Source organism: Dicentrarchus labrax, unplaced genomic scaffold (assembly GCF_905237075.1).
Source record: "Dicentrarchus labrax unplaced genomic scaffold, dlabrax2021, whole genome shotgun sequence".
NCBI lineage: Eukaryota > Metazoa > Chordata > Actinopteri > Moronidae > Dicentrarchus > Dicentrarchus labrax.
Window position 1 is genome coordinate 22,332,360 of NW_026136713.1, and position 16,117 is coordinate 22,348,476.

At 42.0% G+C, this 16,117-nt stretch overlaps 3 protein-coding genes across 4 annotated transcripts in view; 1 reads left to right on the top strand and 2 right to left on the bottom strand.

Annotated features, from left to right (window-relative positions):
- Positions 1–2,199, bottom strand: part of tmem216 (transmembrane protein 216) — a 6,833-nt gene extending 4,634 nt beyond the window's left edge. Inside the window, exon 1 of the mRNA XM_051420209.1 lies at positions 2,124–2,199. Within this exon, the coding sequence (XP_051276169.1) occupies positions 2,124–2,172 (49 nt within the window). The 5' untranslated portion in view covers positions 2,173–2,199. The remainder of the gene's footprint in view (positions 1–2,123) is intronic.
- A 744-nt stretch (positions 2,200–2,943) lies between these two features.
- On the bottom strand, positions 2,944–8,273 carry LOC127374617 (transmembrane emp24 domain-containing protein 9). The gene is made up of 5 exons (XM_051420170.1): positions 8,088–8,273; positions 6,538–6,638; positions 6,323–6,448; positions 5,942–6,088; positions 2,944–5,737 (listed from the first exon to the last, which is right to left on the bottom strand). Exons 1-5 carry the CDS (start codon positions 8,233–8,235, stop codon positions 5,588–5,590), a joined length of 672 nt encoding a protein of 223 aa, XP_051276130.1. The 5' UTR covers positions 8,236–8,273; the 3' UTR covers positions 2,944–5,587.
- Positions 8,274–8,864: 591 nt separating this feature from the next.
- b4galt7 (xylosylprotein beta 1,4-galactosyltransferase, polypeptide 7 (galactosyltransferase I)) lies at positions 8,865–13,682 on the top strand. Of its 2 annotated transcripts, none has more exons than XM_051420128.1 (6): positions 8,865–9,444; positions 10,745–11,080; positions 11,158–11,383; positions 11,892–11,975; positions 12,063–12,167; positions 12,251–13,682. In XM_051420128.1, the coding sequence occupies exons 1-6, from the start codon at positions 9,392–9,394 to the stop codon at positions 12,404–12,406; spliced, it is 960 nt and encodes a 319-aa protein (XP_051276088.1). In that variant the 5' UTR covers positions 8,865–9,391; the 3' UTR covers positions 12,407–13,682. The 2 variants fall into 2 exon arrangements, with proteins under 2 accessions (XP_051276088.1, XP_051276089.1); XM_051420129.1 differs by having other exon boundaries at positions 12,257–13,682.
- The last annotated feature ends 2,435 nt before the right edge of the window (positions 13,683–16,117 follow it).

The following is a 16,117-nucleotide window of genomic DNA, read 5'->3' on the forward strand; positions in this document are numbered from 1 at the left end:
TTAGTTCAATGTTTAACGGTATTAGTTCAATGTTTAACGGTATTAGTTCAATGTTTAACGTTAACTGTATTAGTTCAATGTTTAACGTTAACTGTATTAGTTCAATGTTTAACGGTATTAGTTCAATGTTTAACTGTAACTGTATTAGTTCAATGTTTAACTGTATTAGTTCAATGTTTAACGGTATTAGTTCAATGTTTAACGGTATTAGTTCAATGTTTAACTGTATTAGTTCAATGTTTAACGGTAACTGTATTAGTTCAATGTTTAACTGTAACTGTATTAGTTCAATGTTTAACGGTATTAGTTCAATGTTTAACGGTATTAGTTCAATGTTTAACGGTATTAGTTCAATGTTTAACGGTAACGGTATTAGTTCAATGTTTAACTGTAACTGTATTAGTTCAATGTTTAACGGTATTAGTTCAATGTTTAACGGTATTAGTTCAATGTTTAACTGTATTAGTTCAATGTTTAACGGTATTAGTTCAATGTTTAACGGTAACGGTATTAGTTCAATGTTTAACTGTAACTGTATTAGTTCAATGTTTAACGGTAACTGTATTAGTTCAATGTTTAACTGTATTAGTTCAATGTTTAACTGTAACTGTATTAGTTCAATGTTTAACGGTAACTGTATTAGTTCAATGTTTAACTGTATTAGTTCAATGTTTAACTGTAACTGTATTAGTTCAATGTTTAACTGTAACTGTATTAGTTCAATGTTTAACGGTAACTGTATTAGTTCAATGTTTAACTGTATTAGTTCAATGTTTAACTGTAACTGTATTAGTTCAATGTTTAACTGTAACTGTATTAGTTCAATGTTTAACTGTAACTGTATTAGTTCAATGTTTAACTGTAACTGTATTAGTTCAATGTTTAACGGTAACTGTATTAGTTCAATGTTTAACTGTATTAGTTCAATGTTTAACTGTAACTGTATTAGTTCAATGTTTAACTGTATTAGTTCAATGTTTAACTGTATTAGTTCAATGTTTAACTGTAACTGTATTAGTTCAATGTTTAACTGTAACTGTATTAGTTCAATGTTTAACTGTAACTGTATTAGTTCAATGTTTAACTGTATTAGTTCAATGTTTAACGTTAACTGTATTAGTTCAATGTTTAACTGTAACTGTATTAGTTCAATGTTTAACTGTATTAGTTCAATGTTTAACTGTATTAGTTCAATGTTTAACTGTATTAGTTCAATGTTTAACTGTATTAGTTCAATGTTTAACTGTATTAGTTCAATGTTTAACTGTAACTGTATTAGTTCAATGTTTAACTGTAACTGTATTAGTTCAATGTTTAACTGTATTAGTTCAATGTTTAACTGTATTAGTTCAATGTTTAACGGTAACTGTATTAGTTCAATGTTTAACTGTATTAGTTCAATGTTTAACTGTAACTGTATTAGTTCAATGTTTAACTGTATTAGTTCAATGTTTAACTGTAACTGTATTAGTTCAATGTTTAACTGTATTAGTTCAATGTTTAACTGTATTAGTTCAATGTTTAACTGTATTAGTTCAATGTTTAACTGTAACTGTATTAGTTCAATGTTTAACTGTATTAGTTCAATGTTTAACTGTAACTGTATTAGTTCAATGTTTAACTGTAACTGTATTAGTTCAATGTTTAACTGTATTAGTTCAATGTTTAACTGTATTAGTTCAATGTTTAACTGTATTAGTTCAATGTTTAACTGTAACTGTATTAGTTCAATGTTTAACTGTATTAGTTCAATGTTTAACGGTATTAGTTCAATGTTTAACTGTATTAGTTCAATGTTTAACTGTATTAGTTCAATGTTTAACTGTATTAGTTCAATGTTTAACTGTATTAGTTCAATGTTTAACTGTAACTGTATTAGTTCAATGTTTAACTGTATTAGTTCAATGTTTAACTGTATTAGTTCAATGTTTAACTGTAACTGTATTAGTTCAATGTTTAACGGTATTAGTTCAATGTTTAACTGTATTAGTTCAATGTTTAACTGTATTAGTTCAATGTTTAACGGTATTAGTTCAATGTTTAACGGTATTAGTTCAATGTTTAACGGTATTAGTTCAATGTTTAACGTTAATGTTTGTAGCCACAGAGAGCGAGAGACTTACCGGGCGCCATGTTGGATTGCCATGGAAACGGCTTGGGAGGAAGTGACATCTTCTTCGTGTTGGTTAAAAATAAGCGGGGTGGACTCACCGCCCCCTACAGACTGTATGTGATACTACAGACTGTATATGGTACTACAGACTGTATGTGATATTACAGACTGTGTGATACTACAGACTGTATATGGTACTACAGACTGTATGTGATATTACAGACTGTGTGATACTACAGACTATATGATACTACAGACTGTGTGTGATATTACAGACTGTGTGATACTACAGACTGTATGTGATATTACAGAACTGGCTTCAAGTTAAACTTTTTCTTTTGAAAAAACTAATATTTTCTTCATAAGAAAATCATATAATTGATTATTTATATTTATAATTTAATATTTTTAATTGTAGCTATTTAATTTTCAAGCACCAATATAATGAAAAACCTGCTGACTGTTATTTTAACAGTAACTGTTTCTGAAGAAAATAAATTATCAGCAAAATGTTTTTTTATATTTCAAAACTTTAAACTTTAAGTTTGACTTAAAACTTCAGTGAAGACAGTTGTCTTTATTTTATTTAGTTTCTCTCTCTTATAATACTTAACTGTAATGTGATAAGATAGAAATAAGACAGAGAAACTTTAGTAACACAAAAACACCAAGATCCTTAATGAAGCTTTTAAAGGACAACATCACACACACACACACACACACACACACACACAGTAACACACACACACACACACACACACACACCACAAAAGAGACCTTTTGAACTGATGTTTGATGGATAAAATGACAACAATAAAAGAAACTTTCAGTCCTTTAAACCAAATGTGACAAAACTTTATTTCGAGTGCAATTTTAGACAGATTTCACACGGACAGAATCTCTCTAAAAAAATAAATCCAAGCCCCTTTTCCAGCCTTAAGCAACTGATTCAAAGTCTAACCCCGATAAACGTTTCTGAAATCTACCAGCAACATAAAACACAAACCACCAGAGAGGAAGAAAGAAAGAGTAAAAAGGAACCAAAGTCTGAAGAGCTGAAGATGAAAACCTCCGAAGCTTCTTTACAATCTGATTCAGGTGTTTCTCTCCTCAGGTTGATTCACTGAGGATCACGTGGAAGCTGAACATTTAGAGAGAGAGAGGGGCGACTGTAGAAGACAGTTTGTGTTTTGAGGTAAAGATCATCCGACCGGTTTCGGGTGGCAACGCAGTGCTGGGGCATTTTTACATTTAATGGTTTCCTTCAGGAGAATCCACACTCTGACATCGCTCTCAAACGCTGCCTTTAATACAGCAGAGACCGCGAACGATGGGTTCAAAGCAAAAAGAACGACTCAGACAGAGATCTATACGGGGCGGCTCCGAGGTTTAATGGACGCCTCGAGATCTAAAGCCCCTCTGAACTCTGCTTTCTGCCCTGAAGACCGGCAGAAGATTGAGAATATTCTTCCTTTAGCCAGAATCAGATGAACAGAAACATACATTCAGTTCTCACTAGAGCTGCAACCACAACTATTAAATTAATCGCCAACTATTCTGATAATCGATTCATCGTTTTTAAAGGAAAAATGTCCAAATTTTCTGATTTCAGCTTCTTAAATGTGAATATTTATTATATTTTATATTGTTATATTAACAGTAAACTGAATGTGTTTGGGTTGTGGACAAAGCGAGACATCTGAGGACGTCACTTTGGATGCTGAGCAACATGTTTCACCATTTTCTGGACCAAACAGCGAGTCGATCAATGGAGAAAATGATTGACAGATGAACAGTTATTGGCAGCTGTAGTTTGGAAAGGATCCACTCACAGGCAGAAACATTTGGTTTCACACAAACTGCGTCTGAAAGCTGAGAACAACGCTGTCACAAACACTAAAATGTTCATCTTTTGCAGCGCTTCGATCAATATGTCACCTCATAAATGATCAATATTTTAACCAAACTTTACTCATCTCTCGCGTAACGAGCGTCCAAGGTTCTGCAGTGGAAACTGAAACCTTGAACTTTGTCCTGGTGGTTCAGGTAGTTAAATCAGTGTTTGTATTGGAGCCAAAGTTCTGGTAAAAAGCTTCAATATTTCACAGCCGGTGGCACAATTAACCGTCCACAAGCCCCGCCCCTTTTTTGGGTCTGTGCTCCAATCACAGTTGAGCAACCCTCAGTCCACTTCCTCCTTTCCTGTACTTAAATATGCTACATGCTAGGCTAATCTATGTTGAAAAGAAGACCACATTTTGAAGATGGTTAAAAGATTAAAGAGACTAATCTATAGTCACATTTTAAGTTAGCTAATGTTAGCAAAACACTAACAATTAATTTAGATCAGCTAGCTCGTGTTTCGCTAACACTTGCTAATTTAAGATGTGACTATATTTACGTCTCTTATCTTTTAACCATCTTCTAAATGTGGTTGTCTTTTCAATATAGATTAGCTTAGCATGTAGCATCTCTGAGTACAGGAAAGGAGGAAGTTGACCGAGGTTCAAAAAGGGGCGGGGCTTAAGAAGGGTCGCATACACGTAACACTGCACGTCCACAGGATGCAGTCAATCCCATGACCAGCGGGGGCAGTGTTTCAGGATGTGCAGCAGAAACAAGGAAGGAAAGTTCGGAGGAGAATCTAATAAAGGCGTTAACGATTTACTAACAGGGATGCACCAATTGACCGGCCGATATTCGCCCTCGGTGGATAAAACGCCATCCACCGATATCAGCGGCTGATGTTTGTCTGTCGCTTTGTTTCAGTTTTCATCTTGTTTCCGGGCACAAAAGGGCAAATAAATAACAACAAAAACATCTGTATCGGTGCTTCCTTATTACCAAACGTCCCCGAGTATCTGTTTCTGTTGTTCAATCAGGGATTAAGATATTCCTGCGTAATGAATCCAGATTATAAACTGTGTCTTTATCAGAGGCCTGACTGATATTTCATGTAAATCAAACTTCTGTTTCTTCATGCACCAACATCTCTAGTGGCCAGTAACACATCATGTTCTCATCGCAGTGAGTAACAAAGGAGAAAATCAATTTAAACAAACACATCAAATACGAAGACTATCTGCCCGGTTGGCTGGTTCTATTGTCCCGCTGCTGCAGAACTTTAGTGGGGACAAATAAACGTAGAAGAAACCTGTGTAATAAATAGAGATGTCACATTTCCCTGATAGTCTACTGCAAATGTGAGGGGCTCAATAATTACAATAATCTCAAGATGTTTTCAGGCCAAATTGTGCAGCTGGAATTCTCCGCATCCCGTCTCCTCTGCAGTTCCTCCTCCGACAGCAGTGACCGCCGCTGCCGCCGCCGCCACCACCGCCGCTCGATACTGCATCACTCAGTAGAGACCAAACACTCACACGCAGACTCTCACACTCACACACAGTCACACACACTCACACTCATACTCATACAGACTCAGACTCTCACACTCTCCCCCCCGGGGAGAAACGTTTACACCAGTTTCTTGGCCTCGAAGAAGCTCTTGAGGTGTCTCATCTGCCAGATGCCGATGGCCACCAGGATGAGGGTCTGGACGATGGACCACCAGAGGACCCGCTGGTTGGTGCTCTCGCTGGTCTGACGGAAACGCTCCTCACGGTACTGAGAGAGGACAGACAGACAGCAGGGGGCGCTCAACAACTGCAGGCGCTTTACAGAACTAACAACCCAACTGATCCCTCAGACTGACAGACTTCCAGAAGACCTTCAACAAATTTATACAAGAAAACAACCAAAATGTCCAAACTTCCGAGACATAAATGACAATAAATCTTGTGTAGATGTTTAAAACCCACAGAGACTGACCCTCTGGTAGTTCTGCTCCTTCTGGATCTGGTCCACCTGCTCCACCAGCTGCCGGACTCTCAGCTGCAGCTCCGTCAGTTTGTCTTTGGCAGCGATCTCAGCGTAGTTGTTGGCGTGTTCGCCTACCTGGATATCCAGGTGAACCCTCTGCAACACGAGTTCAGCGGTGAGTAAAGAACCACCTCAATTATATTATTACACAACACACGCTGACAGACACGGAAAATGAACATTATTAAAATAAAATGGAAACGGAGTCAAACAAAAGCAAGTCGGCTTCGGGCAAATTGAGTTAAAATATTTCAATGAGAGCAAATAGCTGAACGTGCAGACGCAGAGAGGAACTGAAGTTTAACCACAGAATAAAGAGCGTCTCCTCACCAGCATGCCTCCGGCGAACAGGGAGAACTTGGAGGAGTTGGAGTGCAGACAGATCTGATGCTCTCCAGGTGTGTGCGACGTGAAGGTGAACCTCCCCTCGGAGCCGTACTGCCGGGACAGAATCACCTGCAGGAAACAAACACAGAGCGGTTACAGCCGGTGAACCGGTGAGCACACAGACGCTGCCGCTGTCCTCGTTTCATCTCCCTGCTCACCTTGTCATCAGGATCTTTGACTTCCACAAACATCCCCAGACCCTGAGTGGCCGGCAGGTACTCTTCCCGCTGTTTGTCGTACAGCTGAGTCCGATAGTTTCCTGCAGAGACAGACGGGGAGTTATACGTTTCCACTCCTACCTTCAGTTACTGAGAACATCATTCAGCCCAACGAGGGCGGCCTCGTCCAGTTAAATATGAATTTGTGGCAGACACAAACAGTGACTCACATCCAATATGTTCATCAGAATAAGATATTAATTAAAGGTGTAATTCTATCGGTACTGATACTAAAAGGCTGGGATCCTTTATGTTGGTGCTGAACAACTGATCAGGTTTTAACATGACTGGAAAACTAGTCTCTAAATATCTAGGTTTTCTGTGAGGAATTCTGGATTGATCAAAGTGTGATCAAACCTGCGGTACGACCGCACGTGCACTAATCAAATTGCAGAAGCTGCAGTTTGATGAAGGATAAATGTGACATGCAGCTTTATAAAGAAGCACTGTAGAGCTGCAGAGGTCACACCTTGCTCTACAGACGTAAGGACACAAATGTCACATCATCATGATTTCAGCAGTTTTAAACATTTTAACATCTGATGCAACAATTCCTTCATTTGTTTGCGAATCAGATCTCAGTTATTATATCAAACTGAGTCGGGTGGCTGTTATTGTACATGTGGAAAGGCTCTGCTACACTAAATGGAACGGAGCCTTAATTAGGCTGCGTTAACTGACTGCAGGCCAAAGTGACCCAGATCACATTTGATCTGTTCTGATTAGGGACACTATGTGGTCCAAACCAGATTCAGGGCCGATTCTTTCCAGTGTGAACAACCGGACTTCTATGGACTGTGACCTGCTCACACGGGAATCTGACCGGGGCCACACTAAAACAATAACGTGAACAGCCAAACAAAAAGTATCTGATATATCTGATCAATAAATCAGCCTGTGTTTACCCCAATATTACATGTAAAAATGGCTGCTGTGAAAAAGCTCTAAAGTAAATCGAAGCGCACTTTACTGGATAAACAGCGACACAAATATGACGCAGGTATGAAGTGATACAGGTAACGTGTGCTGATTGTGATAGGATGTAGATCAGGAGTCTGGAACTGGGAGCTTCTGAAACCCTGAGGATGTTAAAATATCACAAACATTAAGTATTGTGTGTTTCCTGTGCAGTGTGTGTGTGTGTGTGTGTGTGTGTGATGAGCTCCAGCAGACAGGTGTTCACTACCTGTCTCTGAACCAGCAGGTGAACAGCTGGAGGACAGTCACACTCCGTTTGGGTGTTAGCCTGTTTCCTATTTAAATAAGATTATCTCCATTAATGTGACCAACGTGGTCGTTTTATTTAACACAGAAACACATACAGGTGGTTAACTAACTAGGCTGAGTGTCAGTGCGAGTCCACAGAACCGCCTGTTCGGAACCGGAACACAACTTTGAGCTCGGTTAGCCGATTAGCCGCCTAGCTGAAGTTGGTGAGCTAGCCGTTAGCATTAGCCGGTGACTTCCTGCCGCCGCGCGCTCACACTCACCAATGATCATCGTCTCGTCCGGGATTTCCTCTATGAAACACTTCTTCTCGGTCTCTCCGATGTGGAAGTACAGCGCGGGAACGAGGCTGTAGAAGAGGTTCAGGAGCACCACCGACAGCACCGACGACTTCATCCTCACGGACACCATCTTCCTGCCGGGAGGGAGCGCGACTGAGCATGCGCGGATACAGCAATGCCACGTCAACCATCGCACGGGTCTGACCAATCAGCGCGCCGGAAGCGGACGCTGGGTGTTGTAGTTTTTATGTGTTCTTTTTAAATTTAGCATAATTATAATATTGTATTATATAATATTAAAATATTGGGGAGTGAAGTGTAAAGAGTAGAGAACGAATAAAATATAATACAATAAAAATATAAAATATAAAATATATATAAAATATATAAAATATATAAAATATATAAAATATAAAATATATATAAAATATATAAAATATATATAAAATATATAAAATATATAAAATATAAAATATATATAATATATATACAACAACTGTCCTGGAACAGATTTACAGACGCTGGTCTAAATCAGAGGAAATAATCTATCCGGTCGATTATAACTGATAATACCTGATATAATCACTTAGATTAATCAATTAGAATTGGATTACAATCATTTTTCTGAAATGGGCCGTTCTGTATAAAGATAACTTTTAGCTTTAAGTACATTTTGAGGAGATTTTCAGTTCTTGAAATATATTTAAATAAAAACGTTTCAGAAATACCGGTAGGAACCTTTAATGCTTTTGCCGCAGCTGCCGCCCGGACACATTTACCCGTCGGACACTATTACAATCGGCTTCTGTTTAATAATTTTCATCCTGAAATGATCATTAAATAATTCGCCGATCGATTGTTGTTGTGATCGTTGTTGAGTGTAGTGTCTAAATCCACTCGGTAACAGTCGGTAACCTTCGGGTAAAGTCGGCAAAGTAAAACGATGTTGAACCCGGAGCGGCGATCCGTGTGCACCGCTACATGCTACGTGTACAGTAACAGTTAACGGCAGGGTTAGCCGTTAGCAGACAGACAGGCAGACAGACAGACAGACAGACAGACAGAGAGACAGGCAGGCAGACAGGACCAACCGGTTATATTCGTTAATTTCTGAGTTCACCGAGCAAATGTTTATGCGCCGGAGGGTTTGTGCGGTCGGACAGTTAGCACACAGTTAGCACGGAGTTAGCATGGAGGACAGCTAACGGCTGGGGCAGGATGGAGGAGTGAAGGCTCGTTTATCTACTGTAAGACTCGACCTCTGCTCCGGGTGGGTGGTTGTAAAGATGATGTACTCCTCGAGGAGAAAGCCTGTCCTCTACTTCAGAGAGGAGAGAAGGTAAGATAGATATCTCTCTGTTTTTACTCTTCGGTTGTTTACTGTGGGTGTCAGCTGATACATCACAGTTTAATCCTGCTCATTCATTCACAACAACAACAACAACAACAACAATAATAATAACAACAACAATAATAACAACAACAATAATAATAATGATGTAAAAATAAGACAGGGAAGTCTTAAACTGTTTTTTGGCCTTTAAAGAAATGAGATCTCTAAAGTTCCCCATCCGGAGGAGAAGTGAGTAAACACACACACACACACACACACACACACAGAGAGGTTTCCAGTGTGTGTGTGTGTGTGTGTGTGTGTGTGTGTGTGTGTGTGTGTGTGTGTGTTATAAAGCTGTCTTTAAGTTGCTCCGTTATGTTGAAGCAGCAGTATGTTTGTTCTGGTTGCTGATACAATGAACAGTGAGAGCTGATTAAAGTGCATTTATAATAAATGTGGTATCATATACAGCTGGAGCTAGCTGTGATACTTTATACTGCTGGGGGGATTTAATTCCCACACGTCCTGGAAAAACCTGGAAATGGATTAAAATGACCAAATATCCTGGAAGTGTTTCAGATCACCTACAGAAAGCTGTTGATCCTGAGACAAAGAATAAAACTGGAGTTAAAGTCAATATTAGCCTGCTGGTAAATGATACGACTGTTTGTGAGCTAATGCGTTAATAACAACTACAATCACTTTATCTAATCTGCTGCAATGTGTGTCTTTTAAATCATCAAATTAGTTTAAAACAGGCACATAAAGAGCAACTATTATCAGTAATTAATAATCACATCAATCAGACTAATAACTAACAGCAGTCAGCGTCAGACAACCTGATCAGCCTTTAGCAGTTAGCTAGTGTTTCTGTAGTGGAGACTAAACGTTAACAATGATCCATATCAGCAGTTTGAATCCAACTAAAAGCTCCCTGCACCAAACTCCCTTTAAGAAATATCACATTTTAACAATTCCTAACGTGTTCGTAACAACACGTAACTCTAGAAACACGAGCTAAAGGCCGTCATATGTCCACAGTCTGACTGTCAATACAGGATCAATATGTGTTAATAATATATATATCAATAATAAGAGCTGTTGGTGGGTCAGATAAACGAGTGTTTCCTGTTTGCTGCTGGAGCCTCTGACTCTGCGGGAAATGTAACTTTCACTGTAGGATGGCAGAGGAGTGTAGCTGCTCCATTACTCAGACGCCTGTGGGTCCCGAGGATTGATCTTTATTTATTGACGATCAATAAGTGCTGCCGCCGCTGACCGTTGCTGTCCCGCTGTGTCTCAGGTTCCTGTCCGGTAAATGTACGGTCTACAAGCTGTTCGGCCTCTGCATGGTGCTGCTGCTCGTCTCTCTGCTCTGGCTGCAGCTCAGCTGTTCAGGCGACATGTCTGACAGACGCCCCCCCCTCCAGCAGGCGCCGCCGCCGCCGCCCTGCCCGCCCAACAGTCAGGCGTCTGCGGTGGACGACCCCTCCTGGGGTCCTCACAAACTGGCCCTCATCGTCCCCTTCAGAGAGCGCTTCGAGGAGCTGCTGGTGTTCGTCCCCTTCATGCACACGTTCCTCAACAAGAAGAAGATCCGCCACAAGATCCTCGTCATCAACCAGGTGGACCACTACAGGTGAGGAGGTCGAACTACCCCCCCCACGCTGCACACACAGAGGTTTTATTGTTTGTTTGTTTGTTTGTTTGTCTCAGGTTCAACCGAGCGTCTCTGATCAACGTGGGTCAGCTGGAGAGCGGCAACGACACGGACTACCTGGCGATGCACGACGTGGACCTGCTGCCCCTGAACGAGGCTCTGGACTACGGGTTCCCCGAGGAGGGGCCGTTCCACGTGGCCTCGCCGGAGCTGCACCCGCTGTACCACTACAAGACCTACGTGGGAGGGATCCTGCTGCTCACCAAGAAACATTACAGCATGGTACTGAAGACAACAACTCCCATAATCCCACGCTGCTCCACCAAACTTGGTCTTTTCTCGTTGTTTTGATGTGCGAGGCGTTTAAAGTTGTGAACATAAAACTGAGAGAATATCAGTAATAACATCCACACGACTTCTTCTGTGTGTCTCTGTGCTACAATCACTAAACTCCTCTCACCGACCAAACATCCATAAAGAGAGTAAATCCCTCTTTTTGTCTTTTTATTGAAATCTGTTTGTACGATACAGCTTGAATAAAACATTTTATAGTGTTTCCCTCTTGAACAGAGGTATGGAAGTGCATAAATTAGACACCTTATCTCCTAATTATGAGAAAATATACCTTATATCTTTTTCTAACAGTGAGCTGTAATGACTTAAAGTGTCCACCAGGTGGAGCTGTTTGACCCAGTGAGATATTAGTGTGCACAGTGCAGGTCGGGGGCTGTTTCCCGTCTTTTACTGGCTCTGAAGCAGGAAATAAAACTGTTTCCTGTTTGTTTTTCAGTGCAACGGGATGTCGAACCGGTTCTGGGGTTGGGGCCGAGAGGACGACGAGTTCTACAGGAGACTGAGGAAAGCGGAGCTCCAGGTAGAAGAGCTCATCGGACCTCGTCAGAAAGGTTCTATCGTTTACCTCTCCGTCGGTTGTTTCAGTGTCTGCTGTTTGTCTCCGCAGCTGTTCAGACCGAGCGGAATCACAACCGGATATAAAACCTTCCTCCACATCCACGACCCGGCCTGGAGGAAGAGAGACCAGAAGAGAGTCGCGGCTCAGAAACAGGTCCAACAGTTCGATGTTTACAGCCACACATTATAAAACACTGGCTGCTTTATCTTCTCATTAACGTCCTCGTTCCCCCGTAGGAGCAGTTCAAGGTGGATCCGGAGGGGGGTCTGACGAACCTCCGCTACCAGGTGGAGTCCAGGCAGGAGCTGACCATCAGCGGCGCTCCCTGCACCGTCATCAACACCAAGCTGGAGTGCGACCAGAACCAGACGCCCTGGTGTCTTCTGGGATAGAGGACGTACTCAGGACGGGGGGGTCCGAGGCCCCGCCGGTCCACCTGGAGGGTTTTATGATCCGGCAGCGCTGCACGGATCCTTCGTGGAAACGCTGGTCGTGGTTTTAATGGTTGCAGCTGGAATCAATGATGGTACAAACGGACGTATTGATCATTGATTGATTGATTCCCAGGATACAGTTCCTCCTCATCAGGTACATCTCAACAATAAACCGGCTGATGGTTTCAAACTGCTCATGAACAGAACTCCTGAACCGAGCGGGGACGTGGACCGGTCGGTGTCTGACCTCTGAACTCTGACCTCTGACCACACAGACACTCTCTCATTGGTCGGTTTCAGTACCAGCTGGTGTGAATGTGAACTTAAAGTGTGTGTAGTTGTTTTTGGGTTTGTGCAAACGGGGCCGAGTAGAAAGAATCAAACTGTGACTTCAGATTTTTAACATTTTAACAGAAAATAGTTCGTCAGTATCTCGTCTTATTTTTAGTTTCCTGCTGAATTTATCTGCCGGGGGGGAGGGGGCAGTATGTGCTTTTATTTTTTTATAGTGTTTCTCTCTTGAACGGAGGTACAGAGCATTTAATTCACAATTAGACTCCTTATCTCATAATTATCTTCTTATTGTTATGATGAGTTATTATCTGATAATTAGGTAAGATAAGGCGTCTAAATGTTTCCGTTAGTGGACGCAGTGTGTTTCCGTTAGTGGACGCAGTGTGTTTCCGTTAGTGGACGCAGTGTGTTTCCGTTAGTGGACGCAGTGTGTTTCCTTTAGGGGACGCAGTGTGTTTCCGTTAGGGGACGCAGTGTGTTTCCTTTAGTGGACGCAGTGTGTTTCCTATGGTGGACGCAGTGTGTTTCCTTTGGTGGACGCAGTGTGTTTCCGTTAGTGGACGCAGTGTGTTTCCGTTAGTGGACGCAGTGTGTTTCCTATGGTGGACGCAGTGTGTTTCCTTTAGTGGACGCAGTGTGTTTCCGTTAGGGGACGCAGTGTGTTTCCTTTAGTGGACGCAGTGTGTTTCCGTTAGGGGACGCAGTGTGTTTCCGTTAGGGGACGCAGTGTGTTTCCTTTGGTGGACGCAGTGTGTTTCCGTTAGTGGACGCAGTGTGTTTCCGTTAGGGGACGCAGTGTGTTTCCGTTAGTGGACGCAGTGTGTTTCCGTTAGTGGACGCAGTGTGTTTGTGTACACACACACAAAGAAACTGGAGACTTTATTTAATAATTCTGATTTCTGTATCTCAGTATTTTATAATTACAAGATCTTTTTCCTAATTCCGTCTCTAGATTAATTTTCTTTGGTGAACATGTTCAAAGTAAACTGAGCCAAACCAAGCTGAACTCAACTGTAGCAGGTTATCAGACGGTTTGTTAGCGGCAGCGACCTTCAGCCGGGCGCCGCGGTCACGTGACATTAATATTTGAATCCAACATCTCTGAGACGTTGGTTGGTTTCCACTCAGCAGTGGATTCATCCATCAACAGTTCGGTCTGTAAATAAAAACCTCTGATAAAGTTCCCAGTGCCAAAACAACCTCGCCACAAGCTTTAGATCAGATCACATGATCTTCCTCAGCAAATGGAGGTCGTTAACTCGTCCTTCAAAGGTTTTATATGAGATATTAAACATTATATTCTCTATATACAGAGTCACAGGGTCACTTCTCTCCCCTCTGCCTGTGTTGTATCGCAGCCTCTCTGTGGTTTGTTTCCATAGCCGGTCTGCTCCGACTGAAACTGCTGTTTTTATCATCTACGTCGATGAATTAAGGATTTATTTCCACCAAACCAGAGTTGGTGATTGTTGGAAACACTAACAGAGACGCTTTTAATCAGTTTGATTCTGTTTCTGTCCACTTTAATGAAGTTACGATGATCTGAAGGTAAAATGAGTGTTTCTGTCTCTGGAGTTGGGTCTCTGTTGAAGATCATGTGATCTGATCAAAAGGTCCAGAACCTCTTCTAAAAGACGTTGTGGTGAGATTGACTAATGTAATCTGTAGCAGGGAGTTTTAATCCAACCTGTCTTTATAATGTTGGAAATTATAATTTAAAATGTATAATTACTGTCATTATTTCTAATGTAAGTTATGAGAAGTGATTTAAAAGACAGAGAGGTGATGAGGAGGAGGAGGAGGAGGAGGAGGAGGAGGATGATGACTGTCCCTGTTGTCCTAAAGGTTCATTGGATGTCTCGGTTCAGGTCGACCTGATGAACGACCTCACACCCGGAGAGAAACTGTATTTATTTTGGAGAAATGTTATTTTAAAGTATTTTTGATTCATTTTTAAAATTTTGTTGAAAACATATTTTTTATAAACAGCTTCAGAGTCTGATCCACTTTTACAGCTGATGGGACGTTGAACCTCTACGAGGGACCTGCTGCAGAACCAATGAGAATGAACCGTATCACAAGCCCCGCCCCCTTTTAGCTCTGTGCACCAATAGCAGTTGAGCTAGCCTCAGTCAACTTCCTGCTTTCCTGTACTTGGATATGCTACATGCTAAGCTAATCTATGTTGGAAAGACATCCACAGTTTGAAGATGGTTAAAAGATAAAAAGAGACATTTATATATAAAGTTCACTAATGTTAGTAAAACACTTGATAACTAGCTAGCTAATCTACATCAATCATTTAACTAGTTAAGTTGTTAGTTAGTTAGTTATCTCACTCAAAACACTAACTAACCAGTTACAGCTAATATTAGCAACATGAAAGCTAACATTACCTAACTTAAGACGTGACTATATATATATATATTTATATTCAATATGTCGCTTTTATCTTTTAATCATCTCATAAATAAAATAACATAATTACTGTACGCCTGCAGTCGGTACCCAGGGCCCAGTCGGCGCTCAGGGCCCAGTCGGCACCCAGGGCCCAGTCGGCGCCCAGGGCCCAGTCGGCGCCCAGGGCCCAGTCGGCGCCCAGGGCCCAGGCGGCACCCAGGGCCCAGTCAGTGCTCAGGGCCCAGTCGGTACACAGGGCCCAGTCAGTGCTCAGGGCCCAGTCGGTACACAGGGCCCAGTCGGTGCTCAGGGCCCAGGCGGTGCCCAGGGCCCAGTCGGCGCACAGGGCCCAGTCGGCGCTCAGGGCCCAGTCGGCGCTCAGGGCCCAGTCGGCGCCCAGGGCCCAGTCGGCGCACAGGGCCCAGTCGGTGCTCAGGGCCCAGTCGGCACTCAGGGCCCAGTGGTCTCGTGTTTGGAGCTTCGGGGTAAAAACTTTTCCATCATTGAAACATATTTGTTGTGTGTGTTGGTGGGAAGCCTGTGAGGGATCAACCGCCCTGAAGAAGAACTGGAGCAGGTTTTATAGAAATCAACCGTCTGTTGTTGGACCCTGCTGGATCCGGTCTGTCGGTTCTGATGTTGGGGGGCGCGCTGTGGAACTGGTTTCAGACCCGGCGGCACCGTGTGTTTGTACCATATTCAGTATTTATATAAATCTGAAACTCTGAAGCTCTCGAGTCGTCTTTAATTAAAGCAACAAGATACAGAAATGAATAAATACTTACAGGAAGTGTTTCCAGCTGGAGGCGAGATCACAGCCCCCCCCCCCCCGTGTACATTACCGCCACATACACTCTTCTCTCACTTCTTTTTCTCTCCTCATTTGCGTGTTCAGCGGTTACCGGTGCGACTTTTAACACGGCGGCAGGAGACGCTCAGCAGCGGGAGTGCAGGTAAACGCAGGTGTGCTGTACC